Below are 21,159 nucleotides of genomic sequence, written 5' to 3'. Positions count from 1 at the left end.
AATCTCAAATATGCCTCTGCCCTCGAATTTAATTGCTTTCACACTCTCAGTCCATCTTTGGAAACCAAGCAATTATGACATAGCCTAACCGCAGTGGTGTAAAGTACTTCATAAAAAATACTTTTTAGTACTACTTAAGTAGTTTTGGGGGGGTATCTGTTCTTTACTGTACTATTTATATTGTTGACTACTTTTACTTTTACTTCACTACATTCCTAAAGAAAATTGGGTACTTTTTACTCCATACATTTTCCCTGACAACCAAAAGTACTAGTTACAATTTGAATGCTTAGCAGTAACAGGAAAAAGGTCAAATTCACACACTTATCAAGAGAAAGTCCCTGGTCATCCCTACTGCCTCTGATCTGGTGTACTCACTAAACATAAATGCCTCCTTTGTAAATTATGTCTGAGTGTTGGAGTGTGCCCCTGGCTGTCTAAAAAAAGTTATAAAAAAGGAAATTGTGCCATCTGGTTAAATATAAGGAATTTGATCTATAGCATTTACTTTTACTTTGTACTTTTACTCAAGTAGTATTTTACTGGGTTACTTTGACTTTTACTTGAGTCATTGTATATTAAGGTAGCTTTACTTTTACTCAAGTATGACAATTGAGTATTTTTCCACCTCTGCCTAACCATAACTTGATTTGAAAAAAACTCTAGCCAAATAAATCAAAGAACATCTCTTTGAGGACCAGTGCGCCAAATCTATTTATTGGATATTGATATACAAATGTGTATATGATTATATTGTAACGAATTTTTACTTGTTGGTCGTTCAATGCGTTCAGACGGTCTAAAAGTTTGAAGGGTGATTTGTGGATTTGTCTCCTCCAATAGAACCTGAAGGAGAGGAAAAAACAGTCAAGTAACTAGCAGGACCCTAAATTGATCATTACAAAAGTGTTGTCAGTGTGTGTCATACGGATTTCCTGGATAGAGCCCAATAGTTTGTTCATTTATCCCTTTACTCAGCAGGTCGACTCGACAACTCGCTCTTACTCAAAATATGCCTGGGTGTGTGCAGCTTCACCATCTCGCCACCAGAGGCCACTACACACAAATTATTTTCACGAGACAGCGGCGCTGCGTGAGGAGTGGGGTTGTTGTGGGTGCGAGCGGGACTGCAATCTGCATCGGATGGTGTGGAGGTTGCAGCGTCGTCGTCCCGTGAACAGTTCACCGGATTGTTGTTCATCTTTAGTGAATGAACAGGAATAGTTGACTTAAAACAACTTAGCAATACAGTAAAAGACTTGGTAGTCATCAAAGCATTAAGGAAAATTGAAGAAAAGACAAAGGGCGCAAATGGTACCGGAGCAACCACGGACGGAGCACGGATATATCCGCTAAGCTAGTTAGCAAGCAAACTAGCCTGCTGCTAACTTGATAAATTGGAACACGAGTAACAATCAACTGGCTATGACTGATAACGAGGAAAGGACAGTCAAATTGTAACCCAGAAGGAATTATTCAGACTCAATCAAATGTTTTAGCTACGCATTTTTTCTTACGAAAGTATTTTAATGGAATGGATGCGTTCTGTAGAATTGTTCAACAACAATAGTTAGCCGGTTAGCTAGCTAAGGTTACTTTCATGTTGAGTTGGGAAGCTATCCAGTTAGCCAACGTTACGTCATCTGTACAGGAGTTAACCAGGCGGACAGGCAACTACAACAAGGTGGACGGACTGTCATCTGCGTGGGGGTGTTCGTGAAGTTAACGTTAGTTGACTGGGTAGTCCATTATTCCTCCTTCAGCTTTTTTTGGACACAGTTTAGTATTACACATGACAGAAGTGAACATGGGAGTGTTATAGGACAATGGATATAGTTAGCTGCCCGTTTGTTAGTACCGTAGGAAAGAAGTGACAACCGATATCTCAGGTACAGTTTGTTGGACTACAATGCATTAGGTCTGACGTTCTCCATTCGGACATAGGATCTCTTTGGTTTTGCTGGACCGCTTGCTAACAAGAACTTTATGACGCAGGCTCAGTCCATTATTTCATTTTTGACTGACCACACAGGTCACCGTTTCCCTAAAGCGTCCACAGCACTCATACCATGGCAGCGGTTGTCAACTACTCACCGCCGTGGTGGGTCAACCTGCTACACCGACTCCCTCATTTCAACCTTGAATTCGAACAGACGAGCAGTGATTTTCGCCCGGAGGACTCGTCATATCAACAGGTAACTTTATGACATACACTTACTTGAACTGTGCCTTGTGAATCAGAAGCAATTACATGTCTGTCAAACATTATACGTTTGTAAACAAAGGAGTTGCCAGTGGGTTGCTGCTGTATGATAATATTCTGGGATGATGCAATTGATTGAGGATTTTGGGGAGTTGAACAAATGGGGCAGGCATCAGCACAGACCAAGGCAATGTTATACCCCTGTGCACTGACAATGCCTATTAAATTTGTTTGGCGCAGAGCCTTTGCAAGAGTACTCAAGACTCCTTATTAACCGTGGTTCCTTAGGCATGGTACAGTGTATAGGCCTAGACTTAGTCCCTACTGAGACTGGGGGGTGACTGATAACTACTCTTGCAAGCTATATTTCTCAAACTGTTGTCATGTTGACTTCCCATTGCAGAAACAGTTACTGTTACCTTCTGACAAGACATGACATGTATGGATTCCAGGGATGGGTGGAGATGGATTAAAGACAGTGGTCTTTAAACCAAGTCATAGCAGGGATTCCATATGTCATAAATTGCAGCATAATCATAGCTATTTATCTCGGACTGTTTTCCGGTTCTCCTAATTAAGTGTGTGTGAGGGGGAGCATAATTCCCATTTACGTTGTGGCCGTTATGGCTTTGGCCTGTGCAACAGCAAACAGAAACTATTGACATTTTAAGTTAGCTAATCATAGGAGATGGGGATTTCCAAAATGATCTTGTCTGCTTCCAAAGTGTATGGAGGAGGATGAGATTAACAGATGGCTTCCCCTTCCCTGTCAGCTGCGGTGGGTATCACGACGACAGTTGTCCCAACAGGCTCTAAAAAGAGGGCTGTATTTTCTGGCACTGAGTGGGACTGTCAGTTGAGTGCTCAGGGAGAAGGGAAAGGGAGATTGCCAGAGCTGCTCATTCACAGCTTCTAGGACCAAGATAACCTGTCAGTTATCAGACGTAATACTGGGCCGTGGGCCTGCTGACCAAACACTTCATCCAGCCTACACATCTCAAGATAACCCCAGATGAAGTCATGCTGAAGGAATTTAATATACTATCCCTGACCTACAAAGTTATTTCTCAAATTTCTTGAGATAACTCTGTCCTAACCAAAGCAAGCTGTGGGCCATGTCAGTGTGAATGAGACTCAGTTATGTCTGTAATGTGCCATGTGTTAGCTGATGATTAGTCTGTTAGGCATTATTTGCATTATTTTCTGCATTCTTTTATACTGTAACTCTGTTCCTCAGGAGACAGAGCCCGGCACCAATGGGTCATTAAGACCTTGATGTATGACCTTTGACCTGAGGTCGTCTGGCTGCCCGAATTTTACGTTTCAGTCACTTAGCAGACACTCTTTTCCAGAGTGACTTAAAGTTAGTGCATTCATCTTAAAGGGGAATTTCACTATTTAGGACCCTCATCTGTATTTTTAGGTTCCAGACAGTTTTATTTGCAATTGCACTTGATTTTGAGAAACTTATCCCACCAGCAATTGACTTCCTGAGCCTTATTCTGGAGTTACAAGTCATCCAGAAAACATGAACTGATGCTCCAAATACGTCCTTTTACAAACAGCAAATATCTCAGTATCCTGATGCAGGTCTTCAGATGTTGTACACATGACATTTTGTCATACTGAACTTTATCCACAACTTTATAATATATTTTTTGACGATAATTATGAGCGATAATTTCTAGCGTGCACATATTGGCGTGCATGCGTTTACTTTCTTGTTCCTCTCGCTTCTGCCTATACCTCAGTGACTACTACCAGCATATAAGTTGGGGGGGGTGTTTCATAAACACTAGCCAGTCCACAACAACGTGTCCACTGTAAACGCAGAGCTGCTAGCTAGCTGCCGGTCGCTAATCTACCAAGCAAGCCAATTATTTGTTGTTTTTTACTATGCAACCAACATGTCTGACTAGAAAATACGAGGAGGAAATGTTCGAATTTGCAGGCGAGTCTTATTTATTTGAACCGGCATACACAGACGATCTTCAACAGATGGAGGATGACAGAGAAAGGAGAGGGCGAGACGGAGCAGGCAGGGGCTCAGGCAGATATTCAACCAGCAGTTGAGCTGCGACTCAGGACCTCGGGAAACTGGTGGTATACCTGTGGGCAATGCCAAGCGATGCCCACTGAAGACAAATGTCTTTGCTGCGTGGAGTTGGACCTGCTTATACCAGCTTTGGAAAATCTATACTGAACAACAATATAAACGCAACAATTTCAAAAATGTTACTGAGTTACAGTTCATATAAGGGAATCAGTCAATTGAAATAAGTTAATTAGGCCCTAATCTATGGATTTCACATGACTGGGAAGCGGCACAGCCATGGGTGGGCCTAGAAGGGCATATGCACACTCACTGGGGTGCCAGGCCCAGCCAATCAGAATTAGTTTTTCCCCACAAAGGGACTTTATTAAAGACAGAAACACTCATCAGTTTCATCAGCTGTCTGGGTGGCTGGTCTCAGATGATCCCGCAGGTGAAGAAGCTGGATGTGGAGGTCCTGGGCTGGTGTGGTAACACGTGGTCTGCGGTTGTGAGGCCAGTTGGACGTGCGGCCAAATTCTCGGAAACGATGTTGAAGGTAGCTTATGGTAGAGAAATACACATTCAATTCTATGTCAACAGCTCTGGTGGACATTACTGCAGTCAGCATGCCAATTGCATCCTCCCTCAATGCTTGAGACGTGTGGCATTGTGTTGTGTGACAAAACTGCACATTTTACAGTGGCCTTTTATCTTCCCCAGCACAAGGGGCACCTGTTCCATTTTTCATATGCACAAAAAGCTTATTTCTCTCATTCTGCCCACAAATTTGGTTACATCCCGGTTAGTGAGCATTTCTCCTTTGCCAAGATCATCCATCGACCTGACAGGTGTGGCATATCAAGAAGCTGATTAAACTGCATGATCATTACACAGGTGCACCATGACGGGATCCTGAGGCCCATTGTCGTGCCATTCATCTGCCGCCATCACCTCATGTTTCAACATGATAATGCACGGCCCCATGTCGAAAGGATTTGTACACAGTTCCTGAAAGCTGAAAATGTCCCCAGTTCTTCTACGGCCTGCATACTCACCAGACATGTCACCCATTGCAATGCTCTGGATCGACGTGTATGACATCATGTTCCAGTTCCCGCCAATATCCAGCAACTTCAATGGCAACAGCCATTGAAGAGGAGTGGGACAGCATTCTACAGGCCACAATCAACAGCCTGATCAACTTTATGTGAAAGGAGATGTGTCATGCTGTATGAGGCAAATGGTGGTCACACCAGACACTGACTGGTTTTCTGATCCACGCCCCTACCTTTTTTTAAGGTATCTGGGACCAATAGAGCTCTGTATTCCCAGTCATGTGAAATCCATAGATTAGTGCCTAATGAATTTTTTTCAATTGACTGATTTCTTTATATGTACTCTAATTCAGTAAAATCTTAGAAATTGTAACATGTTGCATTTATATTTGTGTTCAGTATACATCTCCTCCTCTGTCTAAATGTCCTTATGTGCTGGAGCAGCTAATTGCTAGATGCGGTGGGGTGTAGAGCGCTGTAGGCTATGGCATTAGTAAAAATCATGTTTGATGTGTGGACTTTCTTTTATACAACTCATGTTTTCATTGCTTGCTAGTCATTTATATAAATCAATCTTTTTAAAAAAGGTGTCTGACTCATTCATTATTTGACAGCAGTCAACAAGGTTGTTCTGGCTCTGAGGCCAAGTGTTGTGACGCAGCTGACGGAGGAGCTCTCGTCACGAACGAGCATCATTTATTTCCTTTTATAAATTGTTTAGGGCGTTCATGTTTCCACGTATCTAGTAATTAATTTATGCTAAATGTATATACTGTTGCTTCCTCTTTTGCCAGTGTCTAGGTATTTACCGTGTGCAAGGCTAATTATGTGTCGAGGAAATGTTTGGTTGAGTTGGATCGTGACTCGTTTCATATTTAAATGCAGTAATTAACCATTTTGCAATCCTCCCAGTGGATGCGATGTTCAGGTGCCCATGAACACTTGCTACACTGGCGAGAAAGAAGTTTTGTTTATTCCCATATTGTCATGTGTCCCGTGTTTTGAAGTTATGCGTGTCTGGGATCTCCATGTCTTGTCGGTTTTCTCTGCATAATGAGAGGGCAGCTCCATAAGTAATAAGTTTTGCCTCCTGTTGGCCTGCAGAACTATTGTTATGAATTGTGTATTCATTAATGGAAAGTGTTCCCGCATATTATTCAGGCAGAATATATTGATGTAGGTATAATGAAGATGTCTGTTACCATTAACCCAAATATGGCATGTTAAATCATGTAAGGTTCATAGGGAGGGGCCATAGGTATAAAGGTACCTGTTTCACCTGTGAGCTTCAGTTATGTTGTAGCTCTGCTATGTGAGCTGTGTGGGGAGGCTGTCCATAGTCTGGTATACCCCAACCTGCTATAGTTGGTTTGGCAGGGTAGGCCTGATTTGAGGCTTAGGTTTTTGATTCATATTCAAACCTGTATTTTAAGTCTGTTCATTTTGTAAATATATTTTGTAGGTTATGTACATTTTCATTGCATTTCGTCATTCACCGGGAATTACCTTTCACTGTTACAAAACTGGACACTATTTTGCACTTGATCCTGCTACTGACTGCCCTCAAGGCTGCTCCAACATCTGGTCCCAACAACATGTGCCTAATGTTGTGTCAAAAGGACAAAGAATGCACCAATCCTCTCCAATTTGGCATGGAATATTTTCATAATTTATAGACTAATCAACGGTGGTCAGGCCTGGTCCTGGCCGATATGCCGCCCTTGGCGGAACGACAACAAAGAAAATGCCACCCTCCTATCCCGGCAAAGGAGCCTAGGCTATACGGTGTCGGCCTGCAATTCACTTTTATGAATGTCCGTGTAGCCTACCGTTTGAAAAACTTGTGTGCGTGCGTGAGTATGCTGACTCTCTCTAGAGGCCTTTATGTCCACTCAGAAAGTTTCCTAAGGTAGCCTGTCTGGACTCCATCTCTTTATTAAGAGTCAAACGCTCCTGTCTTGATTGAATCTTGTAAAAAGGCCTGTTTTCAGAAGCTTAGGCTACATTTATTTCTCTCATTACAGCGTCCTCGTTGACGAACGTATGCCACTGGCATCGAATGACAGCGGAAGCAGGGTTTGTGACGTTATGTAACTATTTCGGGAAAGGTGGGAGAACCCATCGAACTTCGCTTGAATGGTTTTGTGCGTCGAAATAGGATCTGTATTAGAAAATGTTATATGCAGAAAAGCCAACAGACAAGGTAGGCATAGATCATTATTTTGACTTGTTAATGTTGTGTCAATGCAAAAATGAGACAGGTCCTCTTCAACCTGGCATTTCTTAATTTGTAGATTTAATATTTCTAAGTAATCGCCTGAATAATAATGAAATGACATGATAATAACAAAGTTTCAATTAGGTTTTTATTAAGATGCATATCAATGTCATCAAGTGTACAAACAATTGTTACCTCCCCTTTTTTGATTATAGTTTGTGTGGTGGCTGAGTGGGTCGGCACCAGAGTGGGAATGTTAATTTTGTCCTTTTGGAACGACTGTGGTAAGGGGCAGGAGTCAGAATCAGCTACAATCTGGGCCTTGTCTGGTCTTGGAACACTAGCAATGTTCTTGGGTGGTCGTGTTGGAAGTTGTACATTGGAGAGCGGGACCTTCTACACCACTGTCTTGTCCTCCTGTCTTTTCAGCACAGCTCTACCAGGTCCACCCGGAAGGTCTGTTTTGATGGCTCGTAAATGTTCTGAGCAACCCAGGGTTTGTTTTTTGGGGGGGAGAACCATACTTTACCTGGGTGTGCCTGAGGAGAAATGAAAGCCCAATTAGCAATTTTCTCACTTCCGCATAAGATTTACACACTAAGTCTGCCTGGTGTCTACCTTTCCCGAAAATAAGATTATAAAGTATGCACAATGACAGTAACAAGCAGTACTGGAAAGAGTGACATTGTGTAACTTTCATCAAGTCCACAAAGACACTTCTCCCTAGACAATGTCTCCAGTGACCATGGCCCTGTATAGAATCCATGACCTTTCCATTTAAAGAATCCATGACCTGTCCATTGGAAAAACTATCACATTTTACCTGCATCAGTGGTTGCCTGTCAGGTTTTATTGTCCGGGACTACAACAAAAATGTGTGATGTGGGGGTTACTCGTGAACCAGAGTTGGGGAAACACCGATGTAGGTGCAAATTCGAACACATGTTAAAATCCGAAAAGCTTGTGAGAGTACAATGTAATCCACTGATTTGTGGTGCAACTTAATGGGTTGGTTCTGGATGACATGGAGCAGTAGTCAGTAAACTTGAGGTTTCCTGTGACATAAATCCCCCTATAAGCAATAAGACAACAATGCCAAATCAGTCTTTTATAAAGAAACATTCAACAATATTCAGCAAATTACCTAACACAACCTACTTCAGTCCCCTTGTTGTCTCCTGGCTGATCTTGAGAGTGACTAACTGAAAACCTAGCTAGCTAGCTACCTAGTACCTGTTCCGGTAGCACGCCCCCTACTTACACGCCCGCAATGGCGAGAGGAACAAGGAAGTACATGCATGCAAGCCAATATGCGAAATTAGCGCTCGTGTAAAACCAAATGGATTATAACATTGTGTATAACGTTTGGCATGACAACTTTGTGCAACATCTAAAGACCTGCATCATGATACAGGGAGCTTTTCCATTTATAAAAGGATGTTTGGGGTGTTTTTGGAGCCTCTGTTCATGTCTAGACACATTGAAACTCCAGAATGAAGCTCAGAAAGTACATTTCTGGTGGGGGTTCTTGTACTGGGCTGAGCGGGAGCTTCCTCCCGGTAAGTGTGGGAGGGCCACGGGACCGGAGGTGGCAGGACGGAGTGCTCGGGTTGGGGTGTAAGGGTTTGAACATAGCCTGAAGGAAGGTAGGGGCAGTTCCCCTTGCTGCTCCCTAGGCAAGTACCATGGTCTTGTAGTGGATGCGATCTTTGACTAGAAGCCAGTGGCGTGTGCAGAGGAGCGGGGTGACATGGGAGAACTTGGCAAGGTTGACCACCAGGCGGGCTGCAGCGTTCTGTATAAGATGAGGTCGTACTCTATGGATGCTGTAGAGCATGCAGGAGCAAGTCACTGGTTTGATGTTTGCAGATAACAACAGGTTGTGGTCCAGGGTCACACCAGGGTTATTTGCACTCTGGGAGGGGGACACTGTGGAGTTATCAACAGTAATGGAGAGGTCTTGAGGCAGGCAGGCCTTCCCCGGGAGGAACAGCAGCTCCGTCTTGTCAAGGATGAGCTTGAGGTGGTGCGCGGACATCCAAGTTGAGATATCTGTCAGGCATGAAGAGACGCATGTTGCCACCTGGGTGTCAGAAGGGGATAAGGAAAAAGTAGTTGAGTGTCATCCGCACAAGGTGCACCTGTGCAATGATCCTGCTGTTTAATCAGCTTCTTGATATGCCACACCTGTCAAGGGGATGGATTATCTTGGCAAAGGAGAAATGCTCACTAACAGGGATGTGCACAACATTTTTGCGAAATTAGCTTTACATTTTTCTTCAGTCTTGTAAAGTACAGATATCCCCAAAAACAACTCAAGTAGGGCTTTAAAGTATTTTTTACTTATGTGCTTTACACCACTGGATGTTACAGACAGTGTTAGCAGGGCAGGCCTGGCTTTATGCTGTCCAGCACACTCTTCACTAGGCTATAATGTGCTTTCAGTCTTCAAAGGTCTTTCAGGGTTATGGGACAGCTTTTGTCTTGGGCCAAGTATGTCAGGGAAAAACTAGACAGTCGGACAGATTATTGATGCTGACATTCTTGCCGTCCCTGGTGACTAAGGGCTTACCCCCTCCAACATCCCTCTCTCCACAGTCTTTCTTGACGCCACCTAAAAATATTCTACCCATCTTCTACTCTCCAACCCAACTCTTATCTATACCTACATATGCCATTCCTGACTACTGTAAACACGATTTAAACATACAGTATATGACCATCGGTATCCTACCTAATTTCTGCACCCGCAGAGCTCTGTCTGGTTCAAGCAGCAAGGTAATGGCAACAAGGCATACTACTGTAACGGGTAAATCCATTTGAATTCAATCACTTTTTGACAGCGCCCCTTTTTGATTTGATCGCAACCTTCCATACATATTTGCCCGTTGTAGAAAGTGCTCAGAAAGTGACTTTTTGGACCTGAGTGCCAAAGTTGACTTATTTTGCATACCATACCATGAGACACGTCTTCATCACTGGAAAAGATAAACGGTTGAGATATCATTTCTAAGTTTTACAAACAGTGTTGTTAAACTGTGTTATTTTTCCTCCTTTTTTTTTGTACAATTCAGTCGATTATCTACAATATCTCCGATTCTTGTTGAATACAGGGTGGGTGTAATGTTTTAGTTGATAAATGTACTAATAGGAATATCATTTACATTTTCGACTTTCAAATGTTACCACATAGCTTATTGGAGGTCCACACATCAGAGAATGTTTACTTGAATGGCTATATATATATCCTCTGTAGGAAATCCTAGAAATATAGATACTATAATTGGCATCATCATTTTAGTTGACATTGCACAGTGGGTGGACCGATGGCCATCGTTGTGGCACTAATTAGAAGTTACAATTACAATTCACTTACAATGTCAAAGGTGTTGTAGTGGTCTGAAGGGATAGGTCCATTCTATTAGTTCTATTTCTACCATCGAAATGACACCCGCCCTGTATTCAACAGCATGTTGTGTCTCAACCGATGACCGGCACAACACTAAAACCTCATAGGATCTAAAGTAGGGTCTAAGCTACAACGTATACGAATATTTGAAAAATCAGAGTTTATCCACTTTTAGATAACCTTTCATGTAATTTAAAAAATGTTATACGTTTTATTCAACAACAAATAACATATCTAGAATTTATAAAAGTTTGACAAACCTGTTTTGTAAGCTTTTAAACAATATCAAACTCAACTATTTATATTTTCCAGTGATGAAGACATGGATCTCATGATATGGTGGGCTATGCAGGACTTTGAGTACCTCGATCTCCTGGATGTGTTGGCCGTCAGGTCCAAAAAGTCACTTTCTGACCACTTTTTCCATGGGCAATCACATATGGAAAGAAACAAAAGATGCTGTCAAAAAGTGATTGAATTTATATGGATTTACCCTAAGGTCATTTGCTGGAACGAACTGCCCTGGCTATTGCCCATCACCAAGTTCCACTACCATAGATTTAGAGGTTAAGCCAATGAGTGTGTCGTAGAAGATGAGTGAGTGCAGCAGCCCAGTGCAAGCAAGCTGCACAGCTGAAGATTGGGTAGGGGAGAACCCCTCCTGCACTCTGCAGCATGGCACTTGTTCAGAGTCAGAATTAATGGATATTCTCAGCTCATTTAGTTGAGGGTTTCACTCAACCCTCCCTGAAGTAAAATCCACTGTGACCTTGATGCGCTGATCAGTGAACTTTTTCCCATTTCTCTTTTGAAGTGGATTTCAAAATGAGAGATAATTGCCAGTCTGTCGACAGGGTACGACAAAAGCTAGGATTTGTTTTACCCCCGCTTCAAGTTTCCACAAATTGAGTAGGCCTATGTTGCCAAGTACGCCATTTCTCCCCTTAACCTCTGATTTGGCCCACAAAGGAGATGCAACATTTGTCCTGAGGCATACATACAGTAATCACACCTTTCATTCTGATATCCAATGATGTCTTAATGATGACAGACAGTCATCCACTTTCTTCATTGGTGCTTTATAAAGGAGTTTTGGCAATAGTGAGAAACGAGTGAAGTTGGCTGTCTGACAAATTCCTTCTTGTCAAAAGGGCAGCATGGAGGGGGTTGTCAAGAGGCAGCTTTTGCAAGTTGTGGACCAGAGCCAAGGTTTGCGAGGTGGAAGAAGAGAGGAAGTCTATTGTGATGGAGGGGAGTGGAACTGGAGATGGGTTTGTTTGGGTGTGGGCAGACTGGGGTGAGGAGAGTAGACAGGGCCAGCATGGTTTCAGCCTCCTACCTGGGTCAGAGAACCAGGAGAGAGCTCGGGCTAGCCTGAGGAGTGGGGAAATATATATCCTTTAGATTTAGACCATACTTGGCCATAAATACATTTTTTAATGTAGGCTACGTTGGTTAGGGCAAGTATGTTGACATCCACACTGCCAATAGCACAGTGAGATATAGATGTACGAGAGAAACTATTTTTATGTCCCTGGTGTGGTGAAGTGTTTGCATGAGCCAAAAATGAAATTGTGTTTATCCATTTACTTTGTCTTTACATAGTGTCATCTAATGATGTGCCTTGATGCACAGGAAGCGGAAAAGGGCAACAGCGTGCTAATCTGTTTGTTCGCCTGTGTGCTATGTCAGCGTGTTCGCCTGGTGTGACACAAGACTCCTAGCTGTTACAGGAAACGGGCTGTTTGTCACGGCATCCGTCTGCGTATGGTCATCAAGCAGTTCATTTTGAATGTGGGGAATTTGACCTGGAAGTGAAACCTGATTGTAAAGGACAAAGTGGACAGTTGAGTCAGCATGTGTTACTTCCTCTCTTCCCTTCTTGTCTTGTGTTTTTGGTCTGCTTTTCTTTCATGGCAATGTGTCTAATTCAAAGCCATACTTAAGTGCCCTTTTAATGGAACACATATGGACCACGATTTGCTCTTTTGACAACCGGTATGTGAAAAACAGAACTCCCATTCCTGAAATTTGAATCGCACCATAAAACAAGAACCATTTCCTTTTCTTGACAATGGGGAGTGAAAATGAAAGAAATCATGACTAAAAGGTAGAGAAGGACTTAAATTGAAGAAGGTCATTATTAGTCAGCATTGAATTCCCATCGTCTTGGATCAGAAGCTGGGAAGCTGAGAAGGGGTTGAAACAATGCCAGCATCCTGTTCACAGGATGGTACGGCTCCTCTCCAGCCCCTTTGAGCTTCACTTAGTCAGACAGTGACATTGCCTATTTTCCATTTATTTAACCACTCACTGCATGAATTTTCCGTACTTGCATTTCAGCATATGTAGTATTTTAAAATGTTTGCACAGTGTATTGCACAGATGGCTGCCCAGGAGAGGGAGCTCTGTGAGACACTGTAATTTGAGTTCAGATATTGTTTCTCCAGGGTGGGGAAACCATCTCAATAAAGCCCTTCAATGGAGAGGCCTCTATTCACCAAGAGCCCAGGGGCAGCCCATTAGGCTGATCTTACTGAAAAATGCATCTGTTTGGAGAACCAGAGTGCCGGTATTTTCCTGTTTAATATATGCGACTACTAGGGGAAGAGAAACTGTCTGGATCGAAATCTGTGTAATTACAATGAACTCCCAACCTGTATTTCCCCCACAGGAATACAAACATGAGCGAGAGGCCTGTGTGAACTACATATGAAGTGCCTGCTCTCTCCCTATGTGCTGCAGGCTGAAGTATGGGACTGGTGCTGGACCTACAGTACTCAGCAATAGACCCGTTTCTCTAGCACAATACTTAACATGTCATCAGGCCGTGAGATGCATTTGATAATAGGTGTTATGCTGTTTCTGTTTGATCATATTGAGCCTAAGCTGGTTCACTTAAGCTATTCAGTTTGTTAGTTCACTCACTGACACGCCTTTTCATTACTTAAACACCTGGCATGTTCGCTTGCTCGCGCTCTCTCTTCTTCACCTTATTCTTTCTAGCCTAGTGGTTAGAGCGTTGGACTAGTACCCGTAAGGTTGCCAGATCGAATCCCCGAGCTGACAAGGTAAAAATCTGTCGTTCTGCTGTTCCTAGGCCGTCATTGGAAATAAGAGCTTGTTCTTAACTGACTTGCCTCTTTAAATAAAGGTAAAAGAAAAAATTCTATTCAAGGGGCTTCATTGTCATGGGAAACATATGTTAACATTGCCAAAGCAAGTGAAGTAGTATAATATACAAAAGTGAAATAAACAATTAAAATGAATAGTAAACATTACACTCACAGAAGTTCCAAAATAATAAAGACATTACAAATGTCATACTATGTATATATACAGTGTTGTAACGATGTACAAATGGTTAAAGTACAAAAGGGAAAATAAATCTCTCTCTCTCTCGCTCTCTGAAACACACGCACGTTCCAAGGTTCAGCAGATGTGTGCCTTTTCACATCAACGCTCTATATCGTAAGATCTGATCCCAGACCATATGACATCTACCTTGCAGCCTATCATTTTGATCCACACTACCTGTGGGTGAATAAAGTGTCCTCCTACATAAATTGTCTTGCTGATTTGAGTTTACACTCCAAGTTGAAGGCTACACTGCCAATAGAGAAGACCAGCTCTTGCTATTCTTTCGACATTAGGCTAAGTCAGGGGAGCAGTCATATCTTAATTGATACTGGCCGTGCTCCCAGATTGGCTTGTTTTAGCTGCATTCCTGCTCAGTTGCAGCTTTCCGTTTCCTGTTCACTTTTGCCTTACTTTTAAACCAGTTGGCAGTTTCCACATTGACCCTTTAGCCTCATCTCAGAACCGGGAAAAGAGAACATGTGAGAGAGGTTCATTTACCTTTATAGCACACTCCACATCATGTCTTAATGGTTGATTCATGCTTTATAAAGCTCTTAACCACATCATGTCTTAATGGTTGATTCATGCTTTATAAAGCTCTTAACTAGCTCTGCTCAGTTGGTTACAATTATCAAATCTAACTTTATTTGTCTCATGCTTCGTAAACAACAGTGAAATGCTTACATACGGATCCTTGCCAACAACTTAGAGAAAGTAAAAAGAGACATTATAGAAAAACCTGGCTGGATAATGGGGTACGATGTAATTGAGGTAGATATGTACATATACGTATGGGTGAAGTGACTAGGCAGCTGGATAGATAATAAACAGTAACCCGACACTCATTTAACACCATCCAAAATAATGTGTTCATTTAAGCAGCAAGGCACAGGGGGGTGTGGTTTATGGCCAATATACCACGGCTAATGGCTGTTCTTACGCACGACACAACGCGGAGTGCCTGCCAATCAGCTGTCAGCCAATCTGCATTCAGGGCTCAAACCACCCAGTTTATAAAAACAGATAGTTACCAGCTTCTGTGAATATCCTTTGCATTTTTGCCTGAGATGGGCTCGATAAGTAAGTGCATCTAAAAACTCATTAAAGTTAAGAAGTCTTAATGGATTTACTTCGAGAGCCTTCATTTCCCTTTATCTACTGTTCCATTTTAGGGAGAATGCTTAGTTTTTTTTGTTCGCTTTTCACTGTCCGCACGTATGAACAGAAGATTGGAGCACAGGCAGCGCCTAAAATTAGATCCTTATTTAGCATTTGCCCAAAGGAGCTGGGCTGTGTTGCATTTTGGAAATAATTTCCTATCTCAAAGGAGCTCAGAGCAGCTGTTGTTGAGGGAACGTGCGGTAATACTGGCTTCATTCTCATTTAAGGCGTTGCAACAACAGGAAAAGGTGGAGAAGAACAATCGGAAAGACCATTTCCTATGCACATTTTTTCTCAACTTGATATCCATGAGGTAGTGAAGCCAAATAATCACCACTGCTATCTGGGCATTTTAATCATATACAGAATTGCAATGGGCAAATCACTGCAAATGTACATCTGACAGCAGTAAAGAGCGAGTGAGCGGTGCTAAGCCCAAACGACAGTGGCCTTCCCCTCAGTCACCCCAGGGCCCTGGTCACTCAAGACTTTCTGTGTCACTCCACTCCAGACAGTTCTCTCTTCCCTCTGGTGAAGTACTTCGCCTCCTCACACGAACCCTGACTCTCTTTACCCCACTTCCTATAAAGTCACAAGCTGTCTGGCCTGAGCCAACACAATGCTCTCTCCAGCACTCCGTACTGTATGCCCACACAGAGTAGGTGAGACGTACTTTGCACACGTTGCAAGGGAAACGATGGCAGCAGATTCCAGTCATTTTGAAGTGCTCACATGGAAACAGGAGTTCACTGGGTCCAGAAAAATCTAGTTATTTGATATCAAGCCCAAATTTCATACAGGAGATATCCATTACGATGAATCATAAGACTGAAGTTACTGTACAGCAGACAGATTGGGAGCATAATATGCTTTACAGTAACTTCTGTTTGTATGATTCATCGTAATGGATATATCCTGTATGAAATTTGGGCTTGATTTGAAATAATTGTGGCCTTCCCCTGTATTATGAGAACTGGCTTTAAGTGAAACTTCAAAATGAGGCCAGGGAAACACACACATTATTCATGTGTGATGACGTTCGGGACTAGGATTAAATGGTTTCTATGTGTTTCAGTAGGCTTTGTCAGAGGATGCGTCTCGTGGTGGTGTGTTTGTGCTTGTTCATGATGGGGGGTTTTCATGAGGCTTGAGGTTTTCCTCCTCTGCCTTCTACGTTATTCTCAAAGTTATGACGATAACCCTTAGTTAACTGGGATCTGGTGTAAATGAGCTCTGACGAGCCAAAGGGCATAGCTAATAATCAGAGAGACCATCTCATTGCCATGTGACTCTTCTGGGTGGTCAGAGTGTATATCTGCTTTAAATAGCTTCTCATTCCTTGCAGACTGGATGTGCAAGATAGCCTAGCGGTTAGAGCGTTGGGCCAGTAACCAAAAGGTTGCTGGTTTGAAGCCCCGAGCCGGCAAGGTGGGAAAATCTGCCGTTCTGCCCTTGAGCAAGGCAGTTAACCCCCAACAACAAATGCTCCCCGGGCTCTGATGATGTGGACGTCCCCCGCACCTCTCTGATTGAGGGGTTGCGTTAAATGCGGAAGACACATTTCGGTTGAATGCGTTGTGTAACTGACTAGGTATCCCCTTTCCCCCCAATATCATTCCAACAGGCAACAGCTATGCAATAAAAATATATATATTTGTCTAAATTAGTTTGAGGACCACAAAATGGATCCTGGATGCTTGGCTCCTGTATCTCTACATCCTACATAGTCTCTCTGAAAGCTTTCCCCAGCAGTTGTGTGTTTGTGTAATAACCGCAAAACTTTCCATGTTTATTATGTGTGTGAGATGACGTCTCCTCGTCCTCTTGTTCCCCCCTCAGTCCATCCTGCTGCTGGGAGGCGTGGCTCTAGCCTGCCTGGCCCTGGACCTCCTCTTCCTGCTCTTCTACTCCTTCTGGCTGTGCTGCCGGCGGAAGAAGAGCGAGGAGCAGCCCAACGCCGACTGCTGCTGCACCGCCTGGTGTGTCATCATCGCCACGCTCGTCTGCAGGTGAGTCCCACCTGGAAAGACGTAAGGCTCTGATCACTCATTGGTTCACTACCCAAAATACAGGCCTCGCTGTAATGAGGTGGGCCATCTCTAATTTCAACATGTAAAGCCTGGGACTGCAAATAACAATGCAAGGATTAGCCATGTTCACCATCACCCCTTAACCTCCTCGGATTAGCCATGTTCACCATCACCCCTTAACCTACTCAGATTAGCCATGTTCACCATCACCCCTTAACCACCTCGATTGGCCATGTACTGCACAAGCATAAACGTATTTCATGCATGATGGAGCAGTTTGTGCCTTTTTAATCTCCTTGATGCCTTTATCTAACACATTGCCAGCAGTCTTGCTCTGAGATGAATGAGCACCACCCACAGTGTCATATGTGACTGGTTTTAAGACCTCACGCATAGTCTGCTGGAGGGAATTTATTAGGGGTTTAACGGTACATGTATTCGTACCGAACCATTCGGTACAGGGACCTCGGTTCGGTCCATACTGTGAACCCGAATGAATACATAAAAGATATTTACAGTCCAAAATACAAACACTATTCCTATGTCTCTTGAGTACCTTCCAGGCTATTCCGTTAAAACAGCTAGAGGCTTTGCACACGTTTTAATCAACATTTACATTTTAATTGGCGCATATCCATCTGCCCTTTTGTGAGGCACAGAAGTGAATTATTTTTGTGTGGTGGGTTTGATTAACCATAATTGGAGGATCTTCATTCATCATTTAAATCTCCAGTTTGGGAACGTTTTGGCTTCCCAGTAGATTGCAGCGCCGATGGACAGAGAGTTGTGGATAAATGCTTAACAGTGTGTCGTTCCGCTCAAGGAGAATAGCCTATGCAGCTGCCAACACCTCATGTTGACGCCCCAGTATGCCGGAGCAAGACCGAAACGCTAAGAAATAACAACAACATCGTCTCCCCTCTGCATTCTTTTGCAGCTGATTCTGACCTGGCCAAAGAAATGACAAGAGCGATTGGTAGACTGTTTCATTTTTTCCCGTCTTCGGTTTATAGCCCCGGACATGCGCCCGTTCACGGTGGTTGAGAATGGGGGGTTTCAGCCCCTCGTAAACGTGCTCGAGCAACTATCACGGTGCGTTCATAACCAAGAGGGAAGGGTACATTTTATATATACTGGGAAAAATCCACTTGAACGGCCCTCCAGCTGGTAATTAGTAGTTGGACACTCTCCTATCATCCTGAGCACCCACTTCTCCCACATGGTGACCTCTAATATCACCTACTAAGGACATTACCTTAAATGCAACAGCATTTAGCAACAGCAACAGAATTTAATATACATTTTTCTACCACAAGCCACCTCCAACATTTGTCAGTACCGTGCTGAGGAGTATTAAATGCAACAGCAAAACAAAACAAACTAAATCTACCATGCGTGTAAACAAATCATAAAGTAAAAAAATATATAATAATAGATCGATTTTTATAAATCGATCTATTATTATATATTTTTTAACTTTATGATTTGTTTACACGCATGGTAGATTTAGTTTATGGTTGACACAGCTTGTTGGCCGTTAGCTAATTGGAGTTTCTCAACGAATTCAAATCACATGAATGCATCCAGCTGGTATTTACGACTTCACAACAGGTCAATTCCCACCTCTCACATATCAGAGTGGAGACTTGAGAGGCCCAACATAACAATTCTGTCACAACAGACAATGCCAGGAACATTGTGAATGCTGCACATAGTGAATAGCATTTAATTTCCCCGCTGTACCAAAACCAAACTGAAACGTGACACCAAAACCCCAATACGTACCGAACCGTGGGTTTGGTGAACCGTTAGACCCCTAGAATTGATGGATGGTTTACTCTGCTGGTGGCTGTGCTCTGAGAGCAGAACTGTGACCTGTCTCCTAACTCATAATGGACACAGGACGTATTTGACACACTGATGCCGCTTTTATTGTTGTTTACACCTCTCCTCTTCTGAACGGAAGATACAAGAGCAGACCTTCATTTGACATTGGACTTCACAAACCATGGGTTGCATGTTGTAGTCTGGGGATGACAGACAGGACCCTCACAATTCTTCAAAACTTTGACCTGTAAACTTAGTGATTCTGTTTTTGTTTAGGCAAACAACGTGTCTGCAGTGGATGAGTGTAGCATCTGAAAGCTGCTGCTGCAGGTTTAGTGTCTAACTACTGTTGTGAGATGGTGGTATTCTTCATTGGAGCTCTGTTGGATGGTACTTGGGCGCTTGGTGCCTGGTGTTAACCTCTTCCTCAGCTGGTGTTTTTAAAAATGTGAACAATCTAGCAGCTGTAAAATGTGCTGAAGCAGAGAATGAGAGGTGCACAGGGTTAAAAGGCTTGAAAGCACAAATCCATCTTGGTAGTTTCTTCAGTCTGCCTCAAATGAAATAACCCTCAGTCACTGCTTCTTTTTTATGTCTAGGCTATTAGCTCTCCTTTCTTAGTCTAGGTTATCTAACTATTATACGTGTATATATATATATACAACGTACAACAAAAATCACATATGTTTAGTCTAACTAGGTCTAATTAAGGAAAAGCCAGGTCTCTCTGGGATTCTCAATGAGTTTCTTGTGACCTGGATGAACATAATACGTGAATTAATTATAGTGGGAGTGGTATTGATTTTGTTTAAAGCTGATGAAGTGGTTGTTGTCTGACTGAGAGACGCTGTTATGAAGATGAGGACATATGGATTCTCTTTCTAGAGGAAGTTGATGCCACAGAACAATGAATAAGTGGAGCGAGGAAGTTGGAGAGGCATTGTTGTGCCACGTAATCTGTATGCTTATGAACAGTGAAGTGTTACACAGAACATTTTTTGTGGTCATGTGATGGGTCTCAGCTGTTATTTTTATTTATTTTATTTAACCTTTATTTAACTTGGCAAGTCAGCTGTTGAACAGCTGTAGACTGAACCACAACTTGTTTTAATGGCCAGCCGTCCATATTTCGGCTTTAGTTTGCACCATTGGTATATGCAAGTTCATGCGCTGTACTGCAGTCAAAATTGCCATAGAATCATGGCGGTTTTCAGCGTCTCTGTCTGAAATGTTGGTTCCTTACCAAACACCATGCCAACGTCCCTATGCTCTGGGATTGACATGATAGCCGTGAGCTTGTGAGTCCTCATCTCTGCAGGTAGTCCTCAAGCAATGTACTGGAAAACAAAGGATTTCCCACATTCAAACTGAAATCATGTGACAAATGAGCCCCGGCCGTAGTTTCCATGGCAACATTCTCTCAGAGGCCAACTCAGGACACAGAAGAAGACCCAGAGGACTGGCTCAAAGCAGGCGGAGGGATACTCAAGTACTCTGGTGGTTTGGAGTTAGAACCCCTTGAATGACAATAAAATGGTGGTGTATTTTCAGGAATTAGGCTACCCCAAGAAATCTGCAAAAGTGTCAATCTTGCAGAGCTAATCACACTAGATGCCTACTATATAGTATACTATACAAGATCCCAGACATTTTCCACGTGCACAAAAAGCTTATTTCTCACTAATATTGTGCACAAATTTGTGTATATCCCTGTTAGTGAGCATTTCTCCTTTGTCATGTCAAGAAGCTGATTTAAACAGCATCATTACACAGGCGCACCTTGTGCTGGGGACAATAAAAGGCCACTCTAAAATGTGCAGTGTTGTCACACAACACAATGCCACAGATGTTTCATGTTTTG

General features: G+C 42.8%; 1 protein-coding gene across 3 annotated transcripts in view; it reads left to right on the top strand.

Annotated features, from left to right (window-relative positions):
• The first annotated feature begins 1,100 nt into the window (after window positions 1-1,100).
• The window catches only part of LOC129833042 (protein tweety homolog 3-like), a 128,685-nt gene continuing 108,626 nt past the window's right edge, over window positions 1,101-21,159 (top strand). For 2 of the 3 annotated variants that reach the window (XM_055897292.1, XM_055897290.1), the window contains exons 1-2: window positions 1,980-2,195; window positions 17,281-17,450. In XM_055897292.1, coding sequence (XP_055753267.1) covers window positions 2,070-2,195; window positions 17,281-17,450 — 296 coding nt within the window. In that variant the 5' untranslated portion in view covers window positions 1,980-2,069. Of the gene's footprint in view, window positions 2,196-17,280; window positions 17,451-21,159 lie in introns of all 3 variants that reach the window. The other variant, XM_055897291.1, reaches the window with a different exon arrangement.

Source organism: Salvelinus fontinalis, chromosome 34 (genome assembly GCF_029448725.1).
Source record: "Salvelinus fontinalis isolate EN_2023a chromosome 34, ASM2944872v1, whole genome shotgun sequence".
In the NCBI taxonomy this organism is placed as follows: domain Eukaryota; kingdom Metazoa; phylum Chordata; class Actinopteri; order Salmoniformes; family Salmonidae; genus Salvelinus; species Salvelinus fontinalis.
Note: the sequence above shows the minus strand (reverse complement) of the source record. Positions and strands in the feature narration are given on the sequence as shown.